Genomic DNA, 20,713 nt, shown 5'->3' with positions numbered 1-20,713 from the left:
TTATCAGTTTAATTAGTTCTATTTAACCTCCTTTTAAGGAAGTCTCTTTTTTTCATATATAAATAAATAATAATTTGAACTATTTTTAATGGTAAAATACTGTTTCAGGAAGAAACTACAGACCCCCTCAACCTCCTCCAGCACCTAAAGGTAAAAGTTATATTCCTTTAATTTGATTCTATGCCTTGAGGTAATAAAAATGTAGCAAGTCAGGATCAGCCATGGCAACTTAAATCTGTATCTAAATATGTAAGTCTTATACAAATCCACCAGTTTTGGACCAGAGTCTGAATATGTACCTAAAAATCCATGAAAATTTATATTTTTGGCTTAGATTGCCATCCCTTGTCAATAAGGATCTTTTAAGACTTTCAGTAAGTTTAACAGTTAAAATGATTTGTCTAAATTTTAGTTCAATGTGCACCTGGCTGGATGGAGTTAGATGGAAAGTGTTTCTATTTCAAAACAAATACTACCATCCACAGTTTTAAATTAGCTGAGGCTGAGTGTCAAGGATTGAATCCAGTTGCCCATCTAGCTTCAGTTTCATCTCAGAAAGAAATGGATTGGATTAAAGGTAATTATATCTTAGTTTCTGATTCCTGGTAACCTTTCCTAGACTTGCTTAAATGCCCTGACATTATGATCATGTTCACTGCAGCTTGAGACCATACTTGTAATTGATAACCTAAGAAAATTCCATCCCCCTGAAAACTTCTTCTCCATTAATTGTCTTATCACTTACAAACCTTAATAAATTAGAGTTTTTAAACTAATGACACGAGCAAAAGATCTTTCCTCCCCAGAAAGTTAAGATGAATAGATTTGATGTCTGATAAAAACAGGTTGCCTTAAAATTACCTACAAAACCTTAATTTAAAATGATAGGACTAAAACCTAATTATGATTTTCTGACAACACCACTGGGATGGAATAAAAGTTCAATTCATATTGTAGATGGTAAACTTGGAGAGCATGCAGTGTTTATTGGAGCTAGAAAGGATGATGATTCCTGGAGTTGGCTGGATGGCTCCAGTTGGGATTATACTAACTGGGGACAAAATCAGCCTGATGGAGGACCTACTGATAACTGTATTCAAATAGGTAAGCCAACATAGCATTTAAGTATTATTGATTGGTGTAATAATATCCCCTTTTAACAAATCTTCAAGATAAATTATTACAACAAAAACATTTCTAAAGATATTTTAAATTATACCAAGAAATGTTTTGTTAAACTTTTTGGTTCTTTGTACTGAAAAATAAATGTCTCTAATAAGATAATATTGCATTTCACTAAAATCTTTGTAAAGATACTAATTAAATACCATAGGTTTGTAGATTATTTTTGGACAGACAGAGTCTGCTGTGCACACTAGCCTACCTGGGTGTATATTCTGCATGGTAGCCCCTGAAAATTTTCTTTCCCCTCCTTTGGGAAAAAACTAGAAAAATATGTGGGAGGGGTAAAAAAAATGAAAGAAGAAAACTGAGGGTAAAAAAATGAAATATTTTGCAGCCAGGGTAAAAAGATGAATCTTGTGCAGAATATACACCCCTGCTAGTTTAAGTTGCTAAACTTAATATGATATATCCTTCATGCCACTACTCTATCATCCTAATATATTCAATGCAAAATCAAAAGCAAAATTAGGATAAACTGAGAAACTAACCTGTTACAGATATGAATGTAGATGAGGAGAACACAGAACCAGGGTGGTGGAATGACTTGAGCTGCAATAGTAATTCTAATGGATACATCTGCTCTTATGATAACTGTAAGTGATCCTTTTACTAATGATGATCCAAATGACTTTTCAGAGATGTACAAAGGAGAGGGGAACAGTGAGGTGGGCTGGTGGAATGATGTCAGCTGTGATAAACCTGCCTCGGGTTTCATTTGCTCTTATGATAACTGTAAGTTCAGTTTGATCTTGAAATCATTCAATGATTAGCAATTAACAAAATCTCTATTACCCTTTATTTATCCCTCTATTAGTTTTTTTTGTTTATCTCTTTCTCTCTCTCTTTTTCTCTCTCTCTCTTTCTTTCTCTCTCTTTCTCTCTCTCTTTTTCTCTCTCTTTTTTTTTCTCTCTCTCTCTCTCTCTCTCTCTCTCTCTCTCTCTCTCTATCTCTCTATCTCTCTGTCTCTATCTCTATCTATCTATCTCTTACTTTAAATAGAGTTATATCTCTTTCCACCTCTGAATAAAGTTTTACTTTTGAAATATTTCAAATATTCATGACTTGCGCTATTTATACACATTTTGTCCTTTGTTGATTAAAACTCAAATATTTTTTAGTACATTATAAATGTATCTCTTTATCTTCACTTTAGCATACAGTGAAAATATTTTTAGTTTTATGCCCTCCAAACTGGAAAACATGGGGCGACAGCTGTTGGTACAGTTCTGATTCAGCTGACAGCTATGAGGGTGCTGTGAAAGCTTGTACAGACATGTCTGCTCATGCCAAGCTGGCTGCCATCTATAATGAGTTTGAGAACTGGTTTGTTAAAGGTTTGTCCTAGCTTTTTGTAGTGCATCCTATAAGTATAGATATATTGTTCTGTATGTAACTCTGCTAAATGTTTTTAAGATTTAATTAGCAACTAAAAGGAACAGATTTTGATAACATTGGAGTTAAATGAATGAATTATTTTATATTTTAAGGAACAAGAAGTAATGAAATTTGATAAAATTATAGTTTATTGGGAAGGAAATGTATTAATAGAAACATTTTTAGATTATGAGCAGCAAGTTGGGACAGATTTTGGCTATATTGGAGTTCATTGGGAAGGGAATAGTTGGACCTGGCCTGATCATTCCAATATTAATTTCACCCACAATTGGTCAGGTACAGATTCTTTTACTCTTACACATTTTGATCATGACCTTTTTTTTTATCCCAGAGCACCAATAGAAGCATTTTTTCTTCACAATTTTTCATAACATTTAAAGAAACTTTTTCTAAGCTAGTACAGTTGTCAAATCATTTTGTGTTACTCTTTCTTTGTATCATTTGCCTCTTAGTTGAAAGTTTTGACTTTTGGACTAAATCATGGTTGTTTTGGCAGCTGTGTTTAGTGTGCCCAAGAAAATGGAGATAGAATATAGATGTCATTACTTTTAGCCTACCTATTCTATTGATGTCATAGTAGAGGGAAAGAGAAAGGGAAGGGTGAAAGAAACCCCCTGGAAAAGAGATGGGATATAAGGTATTTCCTGACGTCAATAGAATAGGTAGGCCAAAAGCAGTGACATCTATTCCTATTTTGCTGGGGCACTATAGACTGCTACTTTGTTTTGTAGACTCTTTACCTGGACCTGAAAGTGGTGAATGTGTGCTGGTTAGCCAGGATGGAGACTGGAGTACAGCTAACTGTTCCGAACAGCACAGATACACTTGTAGGATGCCTGCTAGTAAGTATTTAGTCAATAATATTAATTCAAACCCTTCCTTAAATTTCAATTAAAGAGAAGTAGCGGAAAAGTTATTAAAAGTTATTTTTTTTTATTAGAGAAGCTACTTTATACTACTCATTGTTTTCATCAAATCTTCTATCTTTATTGCAATTGGGAAACTTCGAATTTCTAAACTGCTATTTGATTGAGATAGCTGAATTTTTGATTCCCTGTACCACTTAGCAACCAGTGTATTATTTAATTGGTCCATCGGCCTGTTATTCGTGGTTCATAATACAAAGATGTATTTCTTTATAAGGTTTTGTGATTCTTTTGTTATGATTTGTTGAACATTATCCCCATTTTTTATGACAACTGGAAATCTGCTCTATATCTCACCTTATCCGTTTGTCCATCTATGTTTTTTTTTTGTGTTTTGCTACTTTAAATTCAAAAAAGGTTAGTTAATGAAACTAAATCTTGGTTTTTCTTAGAAAACTTCCTTGGTTGTCCGCTGGGATGGAGCCTGTACGGATACAACTGTTACTTGGTACAGGATGAACTATGGACTTGGTCTGATGCTGAGAAACAATGCGGGTAGGGCTTTATTTAAACTAGGGTTGGGCCTGACATCCGGTTTGGCCGTATATCCGTTTATTTTCAATAACCGGCCAGATACCGGATATCCTGTTGATTTCCTTTGCCTGATAACCCTCGTTGGCCAGATATCCGGCCAGATACCGGATATCCGGCTGATTTCTAATGCCGATATCCTGACAAAAAAAGTATCCGGCCCAACCCTAATTAAAACTCTACCGACAGTTATCACCCTGTAATTTAAGTTTTAACAATAAGCATCTATGTATATCGTAACTGGACACAGTGTCTCAAAAATCTGCAATGTGACGTCATAAAAATGGGGTATTATTCATCTCTTTTTTAGGGTTTTTTTCCTTTCCAATTTTTCATTTTTATGACGTCACATGGCTGATTTTTGAGACACTTTGTCCAGTTATATCTATATCTAGTAGTGCAACAGTCGTTTAATTGTTTTATAGTTGTCTTTACTTCCATTATTACATATGAATGTATTTTAGATTCACTGTTTATTGATTCTCTCCTTTTATCCATTTATAATTCAAATATTTACCTTTCCCCTCTATTACACTTAATCTTAAGATATTGAAAAACGCAAAACAGATTAGATTCTCCAATTAAGGGAAGGTTCACATAGGCCCTGGGATGGTTATTGTTATAGGCTATTTTTTTAAGATTCAAGTCTTGGTATGGTTTTAGGCTATTTTTCACTCTATCCTTTCCCCCTTCGAATACAGAGCACCTTGTTGCTAGGGGCGCAGCTAATAGTGAAAAATTAAATAAAACCTTAAAAAAGAAAACCTACTTTAGAAATAAGACTTTAAGATTGTAAATTTATTTTTATACTAACCAGTTCTTAGCCATACTGAAAAATTATGTATAGCATGGTATTATATTCAGTTTTCTGCGAATAATAAAATGTACAATCATAAGATTAAAATATGTTTATCCGCGGAAAGCTGTTTATGATATGATGCGATGAATAACTATTAATTAGATTGAAAGGAGGAGACCTGGCCTCCATTCTGAGTTGGCCTGAACAACAAGAGATCTTCTCCATCATACACAGTGGTCCAAATTGTCCTGAAGGTAAACAATTGTTTGCAAAGTGATTTTGCAAATGTTCTGCGTATCTAAAAATACTCATAAAAATCTCTAAATTCGTCCATCAAGCTGTCATGGCCCCCCTCTTGTAATAAACCCTTTTTTGGTTCATGATGGTGTTTTTGGCTTAGAAATACATGGCATACTCAACATCCAACTCCCATATGCTATTAGGTTAAGACTCTAGGGGGCTAGGTGTCGATTCGGGTACTAGACCTCTCTCCACGCACCTTGGAACTGCATACAATACTTATCCCATATAATATTAATCACATATGCATTGTTTCTGCATATTAGATCCATAAATTTGTAACATTTGTAACAAAAATATTTTTACTCCTATTAATTTACTAGGATCAAATAAATATTCTTCATACTAGCGGCTACGCCCCTAGAGGCCTCTAGGGGCACTTGAGGAGAGGAGAGTCGAATTTTATAACCCAATTTATTATTTTAGATTTTGAAAGAAAAAGTAAAAAAAAATTTGGGGGGGGGGTGATTTTTTTTTGAACACAGTAATATTGTCTGACTGATTATGACGTAACAAAAAAAAATTAGCCAATGAGAGGCCGCTATTGACCAATGGTAAAATTTATAGTGGCCTCTCATTGGCTAATTTTTTTTGTTACGTCATAATCAGTCAGACACTATTACTGTGTTCTTTTTTTTTTTGGGGGGGGGGGGGGGGGTTGCCCTCCCATATTTTTAATTTTAGTTAAAAAAATTCAAAAAATTTAATTTTTTTGGGGGGGGGTCTGTTTTTAGGGGCGATTTCTCTTGGGAGGGTGGTGGTACCCTCCCCAAAAATAGTTTTAAACCTTCCTGGGACCTATGAGAACTACCCTGATAAGAAGAACCCGATTTGTTCAGCGGTTAGCGAGATCCTTCGTTACAAACACACAGACAAACAGACATCCTATTACTTTATATTTACTATACACATGCTACTACTGCCATTACATATACCACAGATTAATATTTTTTGCTTATTCTTTACAGGTTACATATTTGACAACAATGGCTGTGTGGGCCTAACCTTTGAGAACAGAACTTGGGCTGACAGTAATGCTGCATGCCAGGAGGCTGATGCTCATATGTTCTATGTTCTTGATAAAAGCTATCAAGATGTTCTTGAGAGAAATATTCAGGTAAGTTATATGTTTTGCACTTTTTTTTGTGAAGATATAACTGTCATAATGTACCATTACTATTGCTTTATAACTATATTGTGAAAATGGTCCAGCAGATGGATCTTACACCAGATTTTCATGTTCTATAATAAAGTATAGCTCTAGCGGACTAAAATAACGATCTACCCCATCCCCCTCCGTTACCCCATCCACTCCCCTTCTACTGGATAAAAGCCCGACCAATAAATGCGAAAGGATATTGCAACCTAAATTGACGACAATATTTTTTTTCCCGGTCATAATATCCACATATATTCTACATTCATTATTAGCATACATAAATGAATACAACTTATAACTTTATATTTGTTGCCAATTACCTTAAATCATGTTGTTTACAATTGTAAAATGATCTTTTATTGTACTGACAATAAATGTTTAGATGTATAATCCAGACAACTACATGCCCCATGTGGTAAAGACCCTTTGGTCTGCTAGAAAATTGATTTATTTTCTTTTGTAGGGACTTGGCTAATTTCAAAGAAGATTTGGTCAGGGTCCTGCCCTTTGGGCAGAGTTACAAATAGCTCATGCCCCTATTATTTTACTTGATTGTGCTGACTCCCTTTTACATTGGCTTTGTTTTAGAATGATTTCTATATTGGTGAACACGTATGGCTGGGAGCAAAGAGACTAAATGCCTCAGCTCCTTGGACCTGGGGCAATGGTCAGGAGATGACTTATCTTAACTGGGTAAATCCTGAAGCTTCTAAGCAGACAGGTAAACAGGGATTTTGTACTCGTAAGATAAATTAGTCTTTCCTTAGATATATCTCTTCATTTGGAGATGGATTATTTTGTTACTTTTTGCTTGGATCTTTTATTAGTTACGAAGTGGACCCCTAAAAATGAAATTGTGTCAATTGTTTTTTTCTTAAAAGCTTTAAGTGTTGTAATCAATTTTATTGAGTTTTGCTTCTTTTCGTAAAATAGCTTTGTTTAATGGCTATTCTATTTTTTAAAGTTTTGTCTGTAGCTTAGGCTTGCGATGTGTTCTGACAATTAAGTTCTACACTGCACTTATTCCTGCACTGCACTGTAGAGGAGCCTTACAAATGTTCTGTGGTGGATTTAGACTATTTTTCTGCCCTATCCCACCCCCTTTAATATTGAGCATCTAGATGCTATTGGGACAGCCAATAGTATAAAAAAAATGAGTAAAATGAATTTTTGCCTGCTAATTAGTTTCTATTTTGCCCATTTCATCCTATTTCTCAGGATTTTATATTATACTTTTTTAAAATTTAACTTTCAATTATGGGTCAGTGGAAAGTTTAAAGTGTGACGTCATAAAAAGAAGGGATGAGAGGAGAAGTGGGATTGGAAACCCCTAGAAAAGGGACGGATATTAGACGTATTTTTTGACGTCACACATGACATTTTTGTTGTCAGGTTGTGCTGTGATAAGAAAATCTGATTACAAATGGTCCGTGTCTGATTGTAATATTGATGAGAGTGCTTTTATCTGCACCAAGAATCAGTCTCCTGATCAGGCTCCAAGGTTGTCAAATATTTTTAATCGCATAGATACTCTATAATTCACTTTGTCTGTCTGTCAGTCCATCAGTCTGTCACGCTATGGGAGAATTGTGATTTTCTTGGATGCTGTTCAATATTGACTGCTGAAATTTTTAAAAGAAGATTTTCTATAGCAATAAGTATATAATTTACTTGGTCCGTCAGTCTATCATTCATGCTAAAAAAATTGAATATTAAAACTAGGGATGGGAATCCGTCGAATTTTTGGGCCGGATTCGGATTCCGGATTCTGAAGGAATCCGTCAAAAAAAGTGACGGATTCTTGCGGATTCCGGATTCTTATTTTTGGCGGATTCCGGATTCGGATTCCGGATTCTAGCAGTATTTTAAAAGGCCGTCCGTCACAGAGGGATAGCTTTTTCCGTTAATTTTTCACTATGTTACTTGGTTGAAGCCTTGATTTGTTTAAAGTGTTGACTTCCAGCATAACTAAAACATTTACATCACATTAGTAATTATTAAAATTTGTTATGTAGAAAATTTTATTTTGATCTTTGCCTTCAAACAGGGAGTTGTAAGAAAAAAGACGGTAATTTTAGCCTACCAATTTAGAATCCGGAATCCGCTATAAAAAACGGATTCCGGATCCGGATTCGGATTCCAAAATTGGCCGAAAATTGGGCGGATTCCGGATTCCGGATTCGGATTCCGGATCCGGATTCCCATCACTAATTAAAACACACAAAAACACATTGGAACATTTTTGTGATTTTATTTTCAGAAAATCTATCATTGGCCACTCAACATTTGCTTTTTAGATCATTTTTCTGTTTTTTTCATTTATTTTATTTTGTGCTTGGCTACTTATTGATGTTGCCATCCTTGTAAGTTTATTGTTTTAGGGAAATGATTAAAATATTCTTAAAAACTCGGTTCTTTACATCATTTTATATGTTAGAAGTTCTTGTATATATGTTAGATAAATCGATAAAATTTCACAATTTTGATTGGTAGGATTTAATCTAATTTATTTTCTAAAATATTCTGAAATCACCGCAAATTATTCGTAGGTGGATAGGACTGAGTGATCAGTCAAGTTTCAACAGTTTTGAATGGTCGGATGGTGCACCAGTTCTGTTCACTCAGTGGGGCAATAAGAATCCTGTCAATGTTGGCAATGATCCAGGTTAGAAGCTTCACAACGTGTCCAAAAAAAATCAGCCATGTGACGTCATAAAAATGAGAGAATATCCATCTCTTTATAAAGGGTTTTCTTTCCCAATTCTCATCTCATCCCTAATTTTTATGACGTCATATGGCTGATTTTTTTAGACACTTTGTAAACTTACCTTATTTTTTAAATCAATTAAAGATATGCGGGAGGCCACTACACTGCTTCATCCCTGTACACAATATAACCTAACGTGACCTAAAACAAACACCTTTAACTTTTTATAAAATAAGGTCAGGGGGTTTCTGTGCTTAACTATGCCCTTTTACGGAAACCACCAAAAATTTTATTTCAGATATATAGGATTTGTATTAATGACCCCTTGTAAAAAATAATATATCCTTAGACTTTTTTATTTTTTGAAAATATTTATTTTTTTCTTACTTTAAATCTATTTTTATTTTCTCAAATTTTTATTAATATTTAGCTTGTGTTTACATGGATTCTCTATGGGGAGGTTGGAAAAGTGCTGCTTGCGAGGAAACAAAGGTCAATACAATTTTAACGACATGTAGCAAAATGGGGATAGATGTCACTGCTTTTGGCCTACCTATTCTAATGATGTCAGCAAATACCCTATATCCCACATTTTGTCAGGGTGTTTTTTTCCTCTTCCCTTTCTATTTTCCTCTACTAAACGGTGACATCTATACCCATTTTCCTCGGACATCTTCACAGAACATTTTTTTGTATAATTTTTAAATGAACTAAAAGATACATTTATAATTGAAAAGTTTATAATTGATATCCTTAGGTTCAAACTGTGTTTTGTATGATAAAAAACACTTTTATTGAAAACCTTTTTTTGAAATCTTAAGTAAATGTTTTGTTTTGTTAGTTTGACCTAATCAAAACGTTTAACGCCAAAAGTAGGAGCAATATATTATTTCATTTTGAGTTACTCTAAGTTTTAACTCACATATACATATGTAATCTGCTTTGATAGTGTTAAATGCTTAAGACCAATAAAACAAAGATGACATCTTCCCTAAAAGCGAAGCTCTGAAATGAAAGGGCAAACGTACATTAACACTTGTAGAGTGTCAGAACTGAATAGGCAGAATATTAAAGCATAAGTCTAAACAAAATTGTAAGTGAAAGTGCTTAAATACATAATGCTGTTTAAGGACATACTAACATATCTAAGACTTCTTTATAGAGATGCTTTATTTACAACATTGTACCTTGTTGTAATAGGAATCAGTATACCAAAAATCAGATGATTCGGATGATTTTAACGAACTTTCTGGTAACGATTAAAGAGTTGCTGCGCTTTCTAAGTCGTACCTAACTGTTATACGAATCATCATGCAAAGTTTGAAATCGATAGGACAATTCTAACCGGTTTAAATTAAAGATAATAGTTAACCGTTACGGACAAACGGACGGACGGGTTGGCCCTAATTATATAAAAGGTTCGCTTTCAAAAAGATTAACAGAAAATAATATTTGTCAGGGCTCCATCTGTAAGATGCCAGCTATCATAACAGGGCCTCCGGACAATGATGGCTGCCAGGCTGGAGAAATTGCTTACAGGTAAACAAAAATAGATAATGCATTAAAGACTAACCTAAAAAAAGTTGCTCTAGCATTAAGTGTCACTAACTTAAAATTGTTGAAAAGTTCAAGTTCAGCATACATTATACTTAACCAATCATGAAATGCAATTTTAAACAATAATTTAACAGTATTGGATAGAATCTTACAACATTGCCATTATTTAGCATTACTAATAATACTATTGTACACCAATCTGGAATCGAGCATTCTCAAAGATAGATAAGGAGGCTAAAAGCTTACCAAGGAAGAGCAAACATCTTTTTTTTTCATTTATAAAATGTATGAAAATAATCATTCACTGCGGGTAGCCAGTTTTTAGCTACATAGTATTCAACATAACCTAACCTAAACTAAAGTAATAAAGAAACAGACGAAATACACACTATCACATTTTGAAATAAGAGGGAGAGGGGGGGATTCTGTGCTTAACAAGGCACTTTGGGGGAAACACCATTTATTCTTCATTTTATTTTAGAACCTCTTGTTATCAAATCAGCTTGAAGTACCAAACTTTTGAGGAAGCCCACTCGGAATGCACAAGATATGATGGACATCTTGTAACTATTGATTCGGAGTGAGTTTTTAGTAGCGACGTTACTCTATAATTTACTTTGTCTGTCTGTCTCTCTGTCCGTAACGATATGAGGGAAATTTGATTTTCTAAGCTGCAATTGAAGATAGACAGCTAAAAGTTTTGGTAAAGATTTCTATGACTATACGCATCAATTCTAAACAAACATTGTTGTGTTCGTCCGTCTTTCCTTTTTATGACAGAACAGTTGCACTATAACTTTTCCATTCCATAATTTGTTTGCGCTACTAATAGATGTTATAATTCTTGTTTATTATTCAGAACTAAGCTTCAAAAGGGATCAGGCAATAAGAGGATAAATTTATGTATACCCTTTTCCCCAAGTCAAAAAGACACATGAAAAAGATAAAGTTGTTCTTAGATTCCATGAATGAGAAAAGGAAATTTATTTAATAAATATTTTTACCCCGAAACATTTATTAGAACTGTTCTACATTAAATTGTGTATACCATGCTAAGCAGCTTAAAGTGCCAAATAAATCCATACAATACAAATGACCAATGATAGGCCAGTAAACATTGTAATTGTCCAATGGAAAAATGTATACTGACCTAACATTGGTCAATTGTATTGTAAGACGTAAATTTTTATTAACAGCTTCGACCCATGCTTATGAATATACTTGTTTAGTTATGAACAAGCAAAGATTACGACCATAGTAGCAGAGCTTGGAATCCATTTCTACCTGGGTATGAAGTTCAACAATGAGACTAAATCCTGGGAGTGGACAGATGGAGAAAGTGTGGACTACACCCACTGGGCAGAGTTTGAACCAGGTATCAATTTTAGTAAATTCTTTCATCAAATATTCTCTATAATAACAATGAATAAATACTTGGAAACACTACAAGGTCTTAAAATTCGACCTTTTATATTGACAATCTTCAAAAGGTAGGATTTAAGTAATTTATTGTGAGTATACATTTGTGGATATGTGATATTTGTATAAATATTCATTATATTTGAATTTTAAGGTTTTAAATTTCTAATGACCTATTACTTTTAATTATGCCTTTGCTTCACCCCTAGAGAAAGGGGGAGGTAAAAATATAGCCTAAAATAACCCAGGATAAATATGAAGCTTCTTTGAAACAAGGACAAGCTTTGGACAAATTAAACCTTACTACTTTATATTATTTAAGACAAAACTGTTTGGAGCTCCTTGGTGATTAATTAAATGTTTATGGATGGCGTTCCTCAAGGCTACATTTTTTGATACCTGTTTAATTTTGCACTTGTATAATGTATATAGCCCAAGGCATTCACCATACTCTCACTATTAGTGTCACCTGCCAGTCGTAGAATCAATAGGTACCATTTTTAACGTTGCTATTATGACGCAGTGTGGGCCAATCTCGAACACAACACCTCCTTGTCATTTATTTATTTAGGTAGCTGCCTCTAGTGCCCTAGCAAAATGGGGATAGATGTCACTGCTTTTGGCCTATATATTCTATTGACGTCAGGAAATACCCTAAACCCCATCTCTTTTCTAGGGGGTTTCTTTCCCGTTCCCCCTTACTCCTTCTATTTCTCTTTCCCTCTACAATGATGTCAATAGAATAGATAGGCCAAGAGCGGTGACATCTATCCCAATTTTCCTAGGGCATTAAACACGGCTACTTTATTTAGATACTAGCGGCTACGCCTCTAGAGGCCTCTGTGGTACTTTAAATGTTTTTTATATATTTAAAATACGTCTGTGTTGTTTTGACGTTTATGTTGCGTTGACTCTCTTTGTAAAATCGAGAAACGTAATTTTTTAAATTTTTTTTTTGTGATTTCTCTTAGGAGGGTGGTGGTACCCTTCTCCAAAATAGTTATAAACCTTCCCGGGACCTATGAGAAGCTACTTTGTCAAGGAGAACCCGATCGGTTCAGTGGTTAGCGAGATCCTTTGGTACAAACAAACTGACAGACAAACACATTTCCTGTTACTTTATTATAAGGATATTTGTGTGTGTACATGCACAGACACAAGGATATTGGATATCCATCTATCTATCTATCTTTATATCTATATATCTATCTATCTATTTATATAGATATGGATGATGATGATGGGTCAGGGTTGTGTGTGTACATGCACAGACACGAGGATATTGGATATCTATCTATCCTTCTTACTATCTATCTATCTATCTTTCTACCTATCTATCTATATAGATATGGATGATGATGACGGGCCAGGGTTGTGTGTGTACATGCACAGACACAAGGATATTGAATATCTATCTATCTATCTATCCTTCTTACTATCTATCTATCTATATAGATATGAATGATGATGATGGGTCAGGGTTGTGTGTGTACATGCATATACACGAGGATATTGGATATCTATCTATCCTTCTTACTATCTATCTATCTATCTATCTATCTATCTATATAGATATGGATGATGATGACGGGTCAAGATTGTTTGTGTACATGCACAGACACGAGGATATTGGATATCTATCTATCTATCTATCCTTCTTACTATCTATCTATCTATCTATCTATCCTTCTTACTATCTATCTATCTATCTATTTATTTAGATATAAATGATGATGATGGGTCAGGGTTGTGTGTGTATATGCACAGACACAAGGATATTGGATATCTATCTATCTATCTTTCCTTCTTACTATCTATCTATCTATCTATTTATTTAGATATGGATGATGATGATGGGTCAGGGTTGTGTGTGTACATGCACAGACACAAGGATATTGGATATCTATCTATCTATCTATCCAATTTATCTATCTATCTATATAGATATGGATGATGATGACGGTTCAGGGTTGTGTGTGTACATGCACAGACACAAGGATATTGGATATCTATCTATCTATCTATTTATATAGATATGGATGATGATGACGGGTCAGGATTGTGTGTGTACATGCACAGACACGAGGATATTGGATTCTGGAAGGCCACCAGCTGTTCCAGAGAGATGGCCAGCATTTGTGAATATCCAAGGTATAAGTTGCTGTGTTTAGTGCCCTAGGAAAATGGGGTTAGATGTCACAGGTTTTGGCTTGCCTATTCTATTGACTTCATAGTAGAGGGAAGAGAAAGGGAAGGAGGAAAGAATTTTTTAGAAAAGATATGGAATATAGGGTATTGAATGACGTCAACAGAATAGGTAGGCCAAAAGCAATGACATATATCCCTACTATTTGCTAAGCACTATAGACAGCTACCAGGTATAAAAGTCTTTTATAGGCATGAAGGTAGATCAGAGAGTGGGTGTTTCCAACCCCCTGGCAAAATTAAGTAGGGTAGTAAAAAAGCTCTGATATTTATCTTAGCTTTTGAGTTTGGGGGGTGTAGAAAGGAATTAAAAATTTTTGGGTACGCCTTGCACCCCCCTTCCGTAAGGAAAGAAATGAAACATTTGAGAGTATATCAAATATCTCCTAAATTTTATTAAAATTTGCTATTACTATTTTAGCCTATATTAGGCTTCATTATTGTCCCAGTTTTTAATTCATCAATTTATTTTAAAGTTTAATATTTTTCTACCAATTAAAATGTCGTCCTATACGTTTAAAGCCTTTATAATTTTTACGAAGCCTTGTGCCTTTATAAAAAAAATGACGTTATACAATACAAATGACCAATACACATACTAAATTACTAATTTCAGTCCAGTATACATTTTAATTGACCAATATTTTTTATAGGCACTAAAAAAGGCTTCGATTTTAACAAAACTAAAAATGATAAACATAAAACATGCCTTCGCTACAAACATTACATTTAGGCACTCGTACACGGAGCCTCCTCCGACAACAACCACCCCTCCTCCAGAGAAAAAGTGCCCCGATGATTATGGTTGGGTCAAATGGAATGACCATTGCTACAAGTAAGTCAATCGTCAAACCCATTCAGGGCTGGTCAATTCGGGTTCATCACAAAAACGCCGACTTCTTATAAGTGGGCATTTTATACGTTAAGCGTTTTTGAGATAGGTGTTTTTGAGCAAGACATTTTTTGAGTATAGCCCCGATTCGTCTATACATCCATACATAACGGATTTTCCTATATAAAGTAATAAGCTTTTTTTTTCTCTGTAACCGCGAAGGATCTCACTAACCGCTGAACCGATTTAGTTTTCCTTTTCAAGGAATCTTCAAATATGTCCCAGGAATGGTTTAGGCTATTTTATTTCCGGATTTATATCTTGGGATGGTTTTAGGCCATTTTTTGCCATTTCCTAGCTCTTGTAATATAGAGCCCCCTAGATGCTAGGGGCGCAGCCGCTAGTGAATTAATATCTGAAGAGATTATTTTTGTATATTCATATTGTTCATATGTTATTATGAGTTGTAGCATGACAAAGTGTCTCAAAAATCAGCCATGTGACGAGGGATATGAGAAGAGAAGTGGGAAAAAAAACCCCAAAAAGAGATGTATCACTCATTTTTATGACGTCACATGGCTGATTTTTGAGACACTTTGTTCCGCTACTTATGAACTAACCTTTTTTAACGGACAAATTCAATATTTTATTTAGATATTTTTATTTTAAACTTTTCATGATGCATAGCAAAATTTTATTCTTAGGTTATTTGAGGAATCAGAATTGAACAATGGATTTGGTCTTTCCTTTGAGGGTGGGCGGGAGTTCTGTAAGAGTAAAGGCGGAGATCTGGTCACCTGGGGGATTTGGGATGAAGAAAGCAATTTTGAAGCTGTAAGTTTCCCCTTATTTATTACCCAATTTATAATATCTATGAAAATAGGGAGGTACACAGGGTTTTGCCAGGGAGTTACGCTACTCTAGGGGTTTTAGGGGAGTGTGATCTAAAAGAGAATGTAATACAGACAACAAGAGGGGTTTTATTTTGTCGTCAGGGGAGGGGGGGGGGGGTGTTGATACACTACTGTTTTGTCCAGCCCCCCTACATAGTAAATATTTTTAGAATACCTACTACTGGGCTTCCAACAACTACTGGATTGGTCTCCGACAGTATGTACAAGAAGGGGGAGAAGGAGAGGTAATAAATAGATAGATATTTGGATAGATAGATAGATAGACTCTGATTGGTCTCCGACAGTATGTAGAAGAAGGGGGAGAAGAAGGAGTGAAAATATTTTATTCAGTGGCCATTAACAGATTTAAATAGTTCAATGGAAGATAATTTAATCTTATCCCCAATTAAAAGACACACTCTTTGTGGAGCCTAAGTTTTTTAACAGCTGTTGTATGGCAGCTGTAATGAATTTAGGAAAATCAGCCTATTTTGAAAATTTGGAAAATATTTGAGTAAAACAATAGAGGGGGAAGGGGTTAAATAACTGTATGTCCCCTTTCTTAGGACTCTGTGCCGACTTTCAATGGGGTCTTTTCAACCAATAGGGTCAGGAATATTAACACAGTCAAGTCGCGACAAAAGAGCCAAAAGCATTTTGCAAGCAGAATATTTATGTTTGTTTGAGAAATAAACCTTTTTTTATATTTTAGGGTTACACCTGGGTTGATGATACACCTTTCAGTTATACTAACTGGTTAGATGGGTATCCGGATTCTAATGATGGTAAGATAGATAGATAGATAGATAGATAGATAGATAGATAGATAGATAGATAGATAGATAGATAGATAGATAGATAGATAGATAGATAGATAGATAGATAGATAGATAGATAGATAGATAGATAGATAGATAGATAGATAGATAGATAGATAGATAGATAGATAGATAGATAGATAGATAGATAGATAGATAGATAGATAGATAGATAGATAGATAGATAGATAGATAGATAGATAGATAGATAGATAGATAGATAGATAGATAGATAGATAGATAGATAGATAGATAGATAGATAGATAGATAGATAGATAGATAGATAGATAGATAGATAGATAGATAGATAGATATATAGATAGATAGTTAGATAGATAGATAGATAGATAGATTGATAGATAGATAGATAGATAGATAGATAGATAGATAGATAGATAGATGCCTAGACAGATAGATGCATTAATAGATAAATGCCTAGATAGTTAAATGCTTAGACAGATAGATAGAAAGAAAATTAAAGTAAAAGAATAAAGCTATATGTAACTACTGCTACAAAAGAGTTTTAGCAAATTGCTGGCAGACGAAAAAGGTTCCCTCCACTTGGGCCAGATTATTCATCTATAACTAAACATTAATTGATAGAAATATAGATAGATAGGATAAAAAACAAGATTTAAATCTTTTATAATACTGTGGATTTCTGCCTATGGTGGCTTTTAAGTATTAGTTAGAAGAAGTGGTTAAAAATCAATCTTATTGCCACTATTGTCCACTCCCTCCCTGTCTTTTTTCTAATGCATTATCATTGTGGTGGAGAAAGAGTTGTAATTTACATGTTTCAAATGGTCACATGACTCGTCACAAACACAGACACACACATCAACTTAAATTATTAAGGTGTGAGAAACTGTATAGCAAAGGAGAATGTGAATTACTATGGTGGACTTCAGTGGATGAACCATGACTGTGCTGAAACCATGGGCGTCATTTGTGAGGTAAGATCTTACAAACTGCTTTAAAGAACTTTTTCTTTCATATAAAGTTGTAAGATTTTTTTTTGTCTGAAGCGGATGACCTTGGAAAATAATGATCAGAATTTGATTTACTTTTTTAGGAAAGCTTTATGAAAGTCTGCTTTTAGGCTATTTTCCTTACCTCCGCTGCCTATCTCTAGGGGTGAAGCAACTAATAGTCTTATATTATTGTAAATAATTATTGTTTCACGTTTGTGTTTAAGGCTAAGTTTCGAACTCAACCCCGGTTCTTTCCGATGTTTGAGTAATATAAAAGTAGTTATTGAAAAAAATGATATTATTTAGATATCTGCTAGTGTTGAAGAGATTACAACAGCTGAACCACCAACTCTTCCACCACCGTAAGTTTAACACAGTTTAACTTTTCTATCAATTCAGAAGCGCTGACTTCATTAAAATACGTCTATAAAGGAAGAATGGGAGGAGAAGTGGGAAAGGTAACCCCTAAAAAAGAGATGGATAATAGAAGTATTTTTATGACACTTTCCAGCGTTTCACCAATTGAAAACATTTCAAAATGCTTTCTTGTTGCTTTAATGGCCTGAAATACATTTCAAAGAATTGTCTCCAAAAAGTTATGAGTCTTTTTAAAGTTCTGACTCTGTGCTGATTAAATTTCATTTGTTGTCAACTATTCAACTAAAGTGGCGGATTTCGTCGTATTTTCACAGTTGCCCAGTAAATGCTTATGATTGCACCCAAAGGGGCTAGAAATAGGGGAAAAGTTACTGTAAAAATACGATAAAAACCCGCCAAGGTATTTTCTTTCCATGATCCAATACTGTGAATATTATTTTATTTTGTTTGTAGAATCAAAACTTTGAGAAATTATGACTGAAACAGCATGCATAGGACTTTTACAAAGTTTTTCGAAATACTACTGACTTCCTTTACTTATAGATTATTGTTATTCATATAATTTCATAATTTGATCAAATTGCTTGGGCTCGGTCTGTAGGTCCCACCTGTGCATTGTATGGATCTAGCCATTATAATTCTATTAGTATTGAAATGGCAAAGACTCAAACCAATCATGATTACAATTCATGGTTAATTTTAGTGTGCCATGTAGTGCAGGGAACCCAGAAGGCTGGGTACAACAACAGGACAATTCTGAGTTCTGCTATCTACTTTATTCTGATGCATTGATGTTCTTTGATGATGCCAATGACTACTGTAAAACACAGGTAAAATTTTTTTCTAGAGAGCGGAAAAAATAAGGTTTAAAAATCTCGGAACCTTCATAAAAAAACCTTTGTATTTTTAAGCATGACCGACAGACAGACAGCCGGACCAGGTAATTCATATGTTTATTGGGTGTTCATTGGTAATGGGAATCAACACCAAAAATTTCAGCCGTCTGTGACTGTAAACTTGTACCTTATCTAAACAACTTAAGTCATATAAAAAAGGAAGAAATTATTAAAAAATTTAAGTTGTATGTTTAAAATTTTGTTCCTTTGTATAATAGCGGCTACGCCCCTAGAGGCCTCTAGAATGGGGCATTTTTTCTAGGTGGATTTTTCTTCAAAGTGTTGTTGCATATCCCCCCCCCCCAAAAAAAAATGTTATAAACCTTCTTAGAATCTATGAGAAGCTATCAGTTCAGTGGTTAGCGAGATCCTTCGGTACACACACAGACAGACAGAGATCCTTTTACTTTATTATAAGGATACTTAAAAAAATTTTCTCAATTTTAGGGTGGTCGTCTGGTGACAGTTCATAATAATGAGGAGAACCAGTTTGTTAGAGAAATGTTTGAAACTAATTGGATTTCTTCTGGCTGGCTGGGTATTACTAATAGGAACCTTGAAGGTAGTTTTCACAGTTTTTTTCAATCAATATGAATTTAAAGATATGGAAGTGTATAAAGCCAAGAACTAGATTAATTTAATTAATTCCAATACTATCATCACTTTAAAAATATGGGAAAAATGCAATAAATAGGACCCAAATTTACGCTTATTTTAATCTCAAGTGGTTATAGGATTTTTTACTATCTTCAGCTATCTTAGTAAAATTAAAAGTATTTGGCCGCCTACTACAGACCATTTTATGGAATAGCGATGAAAAATCCGTAAAATTAACAGAAAAAATCTACAAGGTAATATATAACAGGCTGATTTTAGTGAATATAAGACTAATCCACAAGAAAAATATGCCTTAGTTAACTTTTAAAGCAGCTGGTGCAGTGGTCAAACAGTGGATCACAAAGACTTACTCCAGACATTATAAGAACTGGCATTGAAGTCTAATCTGGTATAGTTCAGGTTCTTGTGTGCATTTGAAGCGAGCTCACATGAAAAATTAAAAAAGAAGACCAATATTATAGTTATTTTTACATTTTGCTCACTTATAGTACAACTCAGATTCTTCAATATTGGGTATTTTTGGTTTTCATGTCAAGCAGGTTCTATTGGTATATGCTTAGCAAGTCTGAGCGACCAGCCATTTGACACCTAACTCATCCTAAAGTTCACAAAGCAAATATTTTCTGCTGGGTTATTCTACATTTAATAAAATCAAACTCTTATGTACTATCTCGAAGATTTTTTCTTGTTTATTTTGTGGAATTTTCATCATTATCTCACAAAATGATCAGTAGTAGGCTGCCAAAAACTTTTTATTTTACTAAGATAGCTCAAATATTAAGGGAGTAACAGTCGTTTAAAAAAAACAGTTTCCGACGGACACCCTGTATGAAAATTGAATTAGAATTTGTACCATTGTACTATTTTGAATTCGTGTACCTCTTTAAATAAAGGAAACGGTTATCTTATTTAATGTAAAGCACCCAAAGCATCTAGGTTTTATTTCAAAGAAGAGGAATAGCCTAAAACCATCCAAAACTTTTACCAAAAAAAAATCATATAGTTTCATCAAAGACCTATTTCAAGCTTTTCAGGAATAGGTATAGCCAACAAGCGAAGTAAATAATAAATCTAAAATAATACTTGGGGATTAGATAGAAAGGTAGCCAATTCTCCTAA

The 20,713-nt window shown here is 34.2% G+C and overlaps 1 protein-coding gene across 2 annotated transcripts in view; it reads left to right on the top strand.

Moving 5' to 3' along the window:
• Window positions 1-20,713, top strand: part of LOC145304677 (lymphocyte antigen 75-like) — a 54,713-nt gene that overhangs the window by 18,458 nt on the left and 15,542 nt on the right. Inside the window, exons 28-53 of one of the 2 annotated variants that reach the window (XM_080146615.1) lie at window positions 109-150; window positions 413-577; window positions 958-1,104; window positions 1,822-1,917; window positions 2,362-2,520; window positions 2,747-2,857; window positions 3,313-3,423; window positions 3,900-4,002; window positions 5,000-5,091; window positions 6,106-6,254; window positions 6,885-7,017; window positions 7,689-7,797; window positions 8,846-8,961; window positions 9,434-9,495; window positions 10,463-10,542; window positions 11,042-11,140; window positions 11,790-11,935; window positions 14,013-14,130; window positions 14,918-15,019; window positions 15,721-15,850; window positions 16,080-16,154; window positions 16,622-16,694; window positions 17,587-17,684; window positions 18,009-18,064; window positions 18,784-18,910; window positions 19,424-19,538. In XM_080146615.1, the coding sequence (XP_080002741.1) occupies window positions 109-150; window positions 413-577; window positions 958-1,104; window positions 1,822-1,917; window positions 2,362-2,520; window positions 2,747-2,857; window positions 3,313-3,423; window positions 3,900-4,002; window positions 5,000-5,091; window positions 6,106-6,254; window positions 6,885-7,017; window positions 7,689-7,797; window positions 8,846-8,961; window positions 9,434-9,495; window positions 10,463-10,542; window positions 11,042-11,140; window positions 11,790-11,935; window positions 14,013-14,130; window positions 14,918-15,019; window positions 15,721-15,850; window positions 16,080-16,154; window positions 16,622-16,694; window positions 17,587-17,684; window positions 18,009-18,064; window positions 18,784-18,910; window positions 19,424-19,538 (2,814 nt within the window). Of the gene's footprint in view, window positions 1-108; window positions 151-412; window positions 578-957; window positions 1,105-1,682; window positions 1,779-1,821; window positions 1,918-2,361; window positions 2,521-2,746; window positions 2,858-3,312; window positions 3,424-3,899; window positions 4,003-4,999; window positions 5,092-6,105; window positions 6,255-6,884; window positions 7,018-7,688; window positions 7,798-8,845; window positions 8,962-9,433; window positions 9,496-10,462; window positions 10,543-11,041; window positions 11,141-11,789; window positions 11,936-14,012; window positions 14,131-14,917; window positions 15,020-15,720; window positions 15,851-16,079; window positions 16,155-16,621; window positions 16,695-17,586; window positions 17,685-18,008; window positions 18,065-18,783; window positions 18,911-19,423; window positions 19,539-20,713 lie in introns of both variants that reach the window. The other variant, XM_080146616.1, reaches the window with a different exon arrangement.

The sequence above is a fragment of the Acartia tonsa genome, chromosome 13 (assembly GCF_053477335.1).
Source record: "Acartia tonsa isolate MP-2025a chromosome 13, ASM5347733v1, whole genome shotgun sequence".
Lineage (NCBI taxonomy): Eukaryota > Metazoa > Arthropoda > Copepoda > Calanoida > Acartiidae > Acartia > Acartia tonsa.
This window is presented reverse-complemented; position numbering and strand designations above follow the sequence as displayed.